The sequence below is a fragment of the Chinchilla lanigera genome, unplaced genomic scaffold (genome assembly GCF_000276665.1).
Source record: "Chinchilla lanigera isolate Chin_1 unplaced genomic scaffold, ChiLan1.0 scaffold00069, whole genome shotgun sequence".
In the NCBI taxonomy this organism is placed as follows: domain Eukaryota; kingdom Metazoa; phylum Chordata; class Mammalia; order Rodentia; family Chinchillidae; genus Chinchilla; species Chinchilla lanigera.
This window is the reverse complement of record NW_004955470.1, coordinates 1840212-1848898: the sequence shown is the minus strand read 5'-3', so window position 1 is coordinate 1848898 and position 8687 is coordinate 1840212. Positions and strand designations below refer to the sequence as shown.

Here is an 8687-nt window from a genome sequence, read left to right as displayed (position 1 = left end):
AATAATAATAATAATAATAATAATAATAATTATCAGTACATGGAGAAAGTGGATGGGCCAGTGGAGCAGAGAAGAAAACTCAACACATGTAGAAATATGAGTCTATAATATATGAGCATCTCCAACCAGTATGAAAAGGTGGATATACAGGCTGGGGATGCAGCTCATTGGTAGACTATTTGCCTAACATGCACAAGGCTCTGGGCTTGATCACCAGCACTGCAAAATGAATGAATGAATGAATGAGTGAATGAATGAATAAATAAATAAATTTTAAGTAAGCAAGTGCTGAGGGAATTATATAACAATAGAGGCATAAAAGTGAAGTTACTTTTGTCAGTATAAATTCCAGATCAAAGATTTAAATATAAAAATCTAATTGTACAAGTGCTGGAATAAAACTGAATCCTGTATCATCTGAAAGTGAAGAAACTTTCCTCCAGTGGTTAAACTTTATTATCTAAGGTTACAGAACATTAAGAAATTAATAAACTTTCCTATGTAACAAATGTAAAGGAAAAAAGACTTTGTATGAAGCATCTGTATGCCTCCTATTTCCTCCAAGACCTGCAGCCCAGGTGCAGGAAGTACAAATTATTCACTGGGAGTAAGAGAGGATCCATTTCTCCTGAGTTCTCAAACTGCACCTGTTGCTTCAAAGTATACACCACCACATTTCTTTGGCCTTGCATAAGAAAGCAACTATAGTTACAGAGTAGTTAATGAAGAGGGTTACATCCTGGTCATCTGTTTCACTAGGAAATGTGTACCTTTTGCCAGAAACCTATTAGGACATTGTAGTAAGTTCACTGTACTTCTTTTTCACTTGCAACCTACACCTCTCATATAGCTGTGGCATCTTCTTTCCTCCCTTCTATCTAGAAGCAAGCTCAGGTGGGAAGGTATGGAAGACTGTCCTGGTACCAATGCCTCTTACTTGGGGACAGTGTCACTAGACCTCAGTCCTGTTTACTGCATGTTAACTTTATTAAACTTCCTCCTTTTAAGATTTGGTAATTTATTTGTCTGTGATTCTTCATCCAACCTGAAATATTTCAGTAATAATAAGAATTTATGGGTCAGGGTTATAATAAATACATTGATTAAAGGATAAAAGACTAGTACATAATTCTGTCCTCAAAAAATGTTGCTAAAATAATTCATAAGCATAAAACAATTATCAAACAAAATGCCATGTAATAAAGTGCTAACTCACAGTATAGAGACATTTTATAATATTCTAATTATGCAGTTCAGATAATATACATGTAATAAGTAAAGGGAGACAGCAGTTAGCTTAGAGTGAGATTTCAAAAGAAGAGAAACGAGAAACTATTTCTAGTGATTGAACATCAAGACCAGATTCTGCATGAATATTTTGTGTATGAAAAAGACCTCACAGAGATCAGCTAGGTTTAGATATGTTTTCATTGTAAAGGAAGTAGTAATAGCCAGGTGCAGTGGTCCATGCCATCACAGCACTCTGGGAGGCTGAAGCAGGCCTGCAAATTCAAGCCCAGCCTAGCTGCTTAGTGACAGCCAGACCCTGTCTAAAGAAGCCGTGGGGCTGGGGTGGGGCTGGGGGTGGTTCTGGGGATGGAGCTCAGTGCAGAGGCCCGGGATTCAATCTCCAGTTTTGAGCCAGTAGAGCTGTTTAATTCTGATGTGCTAGTTTTGGGGAAACAGTTCAGATGATAAGACTTGTTATATAAGTGGCATTTTGAGAAGGTTAACCAGAGGTAGCATCAGGGTGCAGGATGGACATGTTTAAGAGGTGTGAGGCACACAGGCCAGGAAACAGGATTGACTTTTGTTTGTTTTAATTGGCCACAAAGTACAGTATATTTGTGTACTATTGGTTTATAATTACTAAAGTGACATGAAGGTAATTATTTAAAAATCCAGTAGTGACAGATATTAAAAAAGGAGGCTTCTAATCTCATTTCCCAGAGATAATACCTGGTATGCAGACTTCCAGATACTATTCTTATGCAGGTACTAATATGTACTGTTGTTATTTGTACAAGACAGGCTTTGTTTACATAGATTACGTTGTAGTTTCTTCAGTGTTTTGGAGGATGATGAGGAGAAGGTTACCGTAGAGTCCTTGAGCAGAGGGTAAGAAATACTGGTCTCTAGAAAACCTCAGTGAAGGTGGTAGTGGCCTTTGGAGCAAGATTTATTCAGTAATACGTGTGAGTCTAGAATAATCTCATCTGCTGATTCGTGCCTCTGTCTGAAACAAGTTTATCTAGTCCTAGTTAGTTTTCCTCCTTTTTGCAAATGTAACATGTTTTATTTTCCCTCCCCGTCAGCATAATTCTCCATCTAGTGATGATAGTTCAGACTACAGCCTTGATTCAGATGTTGAGCATACAGAAAGTTCCCATAAGAAAAGAACTGGTTTCTACAGGGATTATGACATTCCATTTTCTCAGGTATTGCCTTTTTATTGTGATACAATATATGTATAACTTAAAAGGTACTGTTTTAACCTTTGTAAGTACAACTTAGTGACATTATGTATATTAACAGTGTTCTTCAACCATTACCAGAGTGGAATCATCCTAAATAGAAATTTTGTATCCATTAAGCAATGAACACATTCTTTTGCTTTGCTCCTAGCCCTTGGTAACTACTATTCTGTTTCTGTGAATTTGCTATTTTAGATACCTTGTATATTTGAAATCATACTGTATTTGTCCTTTTGTGTTTGAATTATTTCACTTAATATGTTTTCAGGGTTCATTCACGTTGTAGCATATAGCAGAGTTTCATTTTTTTAAAGGCTAAATGATATTTTATTATGTAAATACCACATTTTACCCATTCTTCTGTTGCTGGACACCTGGGTTGCTTCCACCTTTTGGCTCTTGTGAATAATGCTGCTTGTTAACATGGGTGTATGAATTCTTTTCTAAATCCTTCTTTCAGTCCATTGAGACATGTGTCAGGAGTAGAATTGCTGGATCATCTGACTCTGTGTTTCACTCTCTGAGGACCCACGACGCTATTTTCCATGGAGGCTGTGCACTACCTTACATCCCCATCAAGACAGCATAAGAATTCTTAACTTCTTCACTTCCTTGCCAACACTTGGCATTTTCCATTTTGTGGGGAAATGGGTGTGAAGTGGTATATTCTTGTGGTTTGGAGGCATTGACTTTTAACAGGAAAAATAAAATTTTTAATGAAGTTTTTTTTTTTTTTGCTTGCTGGTATTTTGAAAATGTGTTTATGTTTGTCATAGGAGCATATATTTGCCAGATGTCTTACAAGTTCTAAGTCTTTGAAAGTAAGAATACATTAAGTATTAGTTTTCTCTGATTGCTGTTTACGTCACAGACTAGGTAGTTCAAACAACAGAAATTTATTTTTTCACGGTTTGAAGGTTAGAAGTCCAAAATGAGGAGCCAGCAGGGTAGTTTTCTCTGAGGACTGTGAGGGAATGACCTGTTGTAGGCCTCTGCCCTCGGTTTCTAGATGGCTGCCTTCTCACTGCTTTGTCCTCGTGGTTGTCCCTCAGCACACAAGAACCTCTGGTACCTTTGTCCACGTTTCCTCTTCTTAGAAGGATGCTGATGAAATTGGGTTAGAGTCTTCTCTGACAGCCTCATTTAATTTAATCTTCTCAGTAAAGGCTCAGTCTCCAAATGTAGTCACATTCTGTGGTACTCGGGTTAGAGTAAAATACGAATTTTAGGAGGACATTGAATTCATAATACATCATAGCACTGTATCCAGCATGATTAAGAAATGAGGTAGTACTGAATTTTGAAGATAGGTGACATCAACCCTTTTAAAAGCAAGTATTATTTGAAATGTTTTAAATAGAAAACAAGTTTAAGGGGCTAGGCCAGTGGTAGAGCACTTTTGGCTAGTATGTTTAAGGCCCTAGGTTTAATCAAAGGCAAAAAGAGAAGGAGAAAAGAAAACAATTCAAAACAAAATATCTTTCTTAAATCTATAAATGTTATTTTGTGGTAGGATAGTAATGATGCCACCATTCTTGTCTATGAGAGCTTTGTTCTTGCTTCTACTTTGATGTGACTAATCTCTTGTGAGTTACAAACCAAATAATTGTGAGAGTTCTATATTCTAACTCTGTTGCCTTCTTCATAATCATTTGCAAAGCTAAATGAAGTATCATCAAATTGTCTTAAAAATTTGATAAGCATTATCCTCTAGTTCATAATTTTATCTAGTTAGGTAAATATTAGAATATGTATGGCATTTAAAATGCCATAAGCTAATGACGAGGCATGGTTTGAGTTTTTCTAGATCCTCAAATTGCAATTAGGTATAATTTTTTCTTGCTTTTTTTTTTTTTTTTTTGGTTTTTCTCCGGTACGGGGACTCAAACTCACGACCTTGTGCTTGCCAGGCAGGCACTGTACTGCTGAGCTAAATCCCCAGCCCCAATTTTTTCTTGCTTTATTAAAAAGATTAACAGGATGTGATAAAACCAATTAAAGTACTTCAGTGAAAGGAACAGACTTGAACACTATCATTAAATAAACTCTTAGGACTAAATTGTATTTTTGTTGTTCTATACCTTAGTAAGGAAGCAGTAAAATTGATGTTTATCATAATAAACACTCTAATGAGTAATTTATTCACTAGATGTTTTCCACTATTGGGGGAAGCTCTGTTTTTTTTCTATTAGACCCTAGATACTAGCATTATCTTTTTACAGAATTTTCACACAGTCTTTATTAAATATAGTGTCACCTGAGGGTTTTTCAAAATTAAGAGGAAATATTCATATTTTCCCACACTCCTCCTAATTGTTTTACTAGCTCTTCCTTATTTTTAAAAAGGGCCTTTTCATTTTTTTGGAGAAGCAATTTATGTATGGTGGTGTGGATTTTTAAATACCCCTATGCATATGGACACTGAGACATAGAAACTGGAAAACAGAAAGCTAATGACTAATGTTTAATAATAGAGTAGCAGTTAGCCTTTTGACCTTAGTGTTAAAGTACATTATTTGTAAGTACTAATGCAAATTCAGAACTAATAACTATCTTTTCTCTTTTTTGGGGGACAAAGATATTCTGTGTTACTATCAATTGATGTATATAATTGAAAAATCCTATTAATGATCTTCCATTTTCATTTAGCATGGACATATATCAGGAAGCTACATGACATCCAAGAAGGGTCAGCATAACAAAAAATTTAAAAGTAAAGACTACGATGAGTACAGTACCTACAGTGATGATAACTTTGGTAACTACAGTGATGAGAACTTCGGTAACTATGGTCATGAGACAGAGGAAGATTTTGCCAATCACCTGAAACATTACAGGCAAGCTAAAGAAACCTCAAATAGTTCTTTAGGGTCATCATTTTCCAAAGAATCAGGGAAAAAACAGAGAATAAAAGGAACTCAGCAAGGTAAGTTTGAACTTACAGTCTGTTTTAAATATGAAGACTTTATTAGAATGGGTAGATACAAGTATAAAAACTTAAAAAGTTCTTAGCCCTTTCTCAAGATGAGCTAATTCTTGTGGTATCTAAATTCACTTTCCTTTATTTTATAGACCTTGACGATCAAATATACATATTTTTCAGTAGGCATGATACCCTAATATTTCAATTATGGATTCTAATATTTTAAAAGTACAGAAAAATAAGAAAACTTTATTGCATTTTTTCTCCACTGTATGGTATCAGTATACAGTTATCTCTGTTACTCTATTACATTCTATTTTAGGACCAATAAAGACAGATTACTGGGAAGCTATTCTTTTATTAGGCTTTAAAATAATCATCTTTGCTATGCAAATGTGCGTAGGGCTGTGGACATCCTTTAGGGTTTGAAAGAACATAATCCAAAAAAGTTACTGCAGGGATCACCTATTTATCTGCCATGTTGAGGCACATGGTTCTTGCAGAGACCAGTGCAAGTTGCCACCTAGTGACACAGTGAAGAAACCATGCGTCAGATAAAAGCTCAACTTAACTTAAATCATGGCCTGTTGATACTGTGCTTCAAGAAAACTGGAACAAGATAAACTTGAGGTAGTGAGCTGCCACACCTTATCTTTGAAAAAAGGAGCCAAGTATGAGTAAATTTGGTTAATTTCTATGGCTTTATTTTTTATTTGCTAGCCAAATTCCTTTAAAGACTATGAATGTAGGCTTAAGTGAAGTAAAGGGAAAATAATTTATATCTGTGCAATTGTAATGGGAAAATTTGTCCCTGGCATCTATTCATAATAATGTCTGTGATATCCCACTTGGAGAATGGATAATGTAAAGAGGACTTGGTCATTCCTTTCACATGGGGTTTTTTCCTCTCCAGCTTTTCCTTGTTTGTCCTTTAAAATAACTATCACTTTTTAATTTTTGATTTTTTTTTTATTGCCTTTGAATTATGAAAGTGATAAATCATCTACTGAAGGAAGCTTCCTGTGTAGGAAATAACTTGGCAGTAATCAAAGATAAAACGAAAATAATTTGAATCCCTACCATGGAGATGATAATTACATTTTTCCAAAAACTTAAAAAGTTTTCTGACCAGTATTTTCAACAAAAAACAATTTTTTTGCCTCTAACTATAAATTGTATCTCAATTGTACTAAAGTTAACAAGAAGCTTTTAGCTTAGATATTAGTACTACTTTTTTTTTTTAACCAGGAATAAATAGTGCCTACTTTCTATTCAACTTAACATATTGTAATCTCTTAAATTGGTAGCTTTGTTTGTAGTACAGTCATTAATTGGGATTTAAATTGTACTCATTTGGGGTCTTTTTCCAGCTCTGTGACTGATCCTGCAATAAGCATATTTATACATATCTCAGAACATCTTGACAAATGTTTTTTCTTAAGAGTAAGTTATGGCCGGGTGTGGTGGCACACGCCTATAATCCTGGCACTCCAGAGGCTGGGGCAGGAGGATTGTTGTGAGTTTAAGACCACCCTGGGCTATAAAGTGAGCTCAAGGCCAGCCTGAACTGCATAGTGAGACCCTGTCTCAAAAAGACGAAACAGAGTAAGTTATGAAAAGTAGATTTGAAGAGTCAAAAGACAGGGCCAGAGATACAACTGAGCAGCACAAATACCTGCCTGGCAAGTACAAAGTCCTGAGTTCGAGTCCAAAGAGTCAAAAGACATAGTTCAATATTTGAAAAATGTTTTGATCCATATACCAAGTAGATATCCATAAAGGAGGTGTAATAATTTATAGCTATACTTCCCTAAAGTGTTCAAAATGCAAATTTCAACCAACAATGTGCTTTATTATTCTTTGAGCTAAAAATATTTCTTTGGTTCCTTTATTTATTGATTGTTTTGTAGATCTTAAGGTTGTTAGAAAACTTACTAATTTAGAATGACTGGTGAAATGAGAGCCTGACAGATTTTTTTAAAACTGTGGTATCATTTTAGTATATGTGCTGCTGAAGTGAGCATGGCGTACCATTTTAGATACTTTTAAATTCTAAATTTTGCAAAACATAAAATCACTATATTTTTTACTTGGAGATTACAGATATATAAATATGCATATATAATCTACTTAAAATTTTCAACTGTAATCTAGTTTGCTACCAATATCCAGTACAGCATCTCTGCAGTCTTCTTAAATATGAATATAGTGCTTCATTTTCTTAACAACTTCTTATCGTATCCTAAGGAAGACTAGAAGGAAAAAACTACAGTTGGCTTCTCTCACCATCTGTATCCTCGTTCCTTGCCTCCTGTGTTGTTAGCATCCCTTAAAAAACAAAGGAACAAGGAGCAGTAGCAGGAGATGAAATGTGAAGACTCAGCTCACCTAAGGGGTGGGAAAGGATGGGGTACTGTCTAGACTATTAAAAGTACGCTCTTCCCTGTGAGCAAATACATTGATAGGTATGATGCTTTTCTATATTTGAAGTACATTTTAATTTTTTAGGTACTGAACAGAGGGTTAAAAGTTTTAATATTGGTCGTGGACGCGGTTTGCCGAAGAAAATCAAACGAAAAGACCGAGGGGGAAGAGTCAGTAAAGGTCCCAGTGTTTTTTCAGGAACGGATGACTTCCAAGAGGTACTGAGAATTTACATAGGAAGAGGACAGGAGCTTTTCCATCTTTCAGTCCATCTGGTTGCTAGGAAAGCATTGATTTTAATTCTACTTTCTTAATAAATGAAAAATTTGCAGCTTAGATCAAATGAGTATACATAAACACTGCTGAAAAGGAGTTGCTGTTCTAATTAGTCATGGTACCGGTATCAAGGAACAAATTTAGGTGACCTAGAACTAAATAAATGCGTGTGAAAGAACCTCAAAAGTGATACATTTCAAAGCAAAGATATCCTCTATTAATCTCTGATCATGGTTTCTTTTCTTAGCAGTCATCTTTCCCAGATGCAAATGATAATAAAATGCTGATAGCTCAATATGTGGCAGGGCCAAGATGGGAGGCAGTGTTAAATTTACTTACTAGAGATCAAAGCCCTGAAAGAAAGGGAGGGAGATATAAATTGTTGAAAAGATGAACTTAGGTCGCTTGCACATAGCTTGTGATTTAATAAATGTGTGTTGAATTACGTTGTGTATGAATAGAGTTGAACTCTGAACATATTTCAAAGCCAGGCGTGGTGGCGCATGTCTGTAGTCCTAGCGCTCAGGAGAGTCACTGAGTTGGCAGCCAGCCCGGACTACATAGTGAGACTTTGTCTCAAGAGGAAGGGA

General features: G+C 35.5%; 1 protein-coding gene across 1 annotated transcript in view; it reads left to right on the top strand.

Moving 5' to 3' along the window:
- Positions 1 to 8687, top strand: part of Zc3h6 (zinc finger CCCH-type containing 6) — a gene marked incomplete at its 5' end in the record, with an annotated part of 53320 nt that overhangs the window by 27890 nt on the left and 16743 nt on the right. Inside the window, 3 exon segments of the mRNA XM_013522790.1 lie at positions 2316 to 2438; positions 5124 to 5400; positions 7906 to 8039. Coding sequence (XP_013378244.1) covers positions 2316 to 2438; positions 5124 to 5400; positions 7906 to 8039 — 534 coding nt within the window.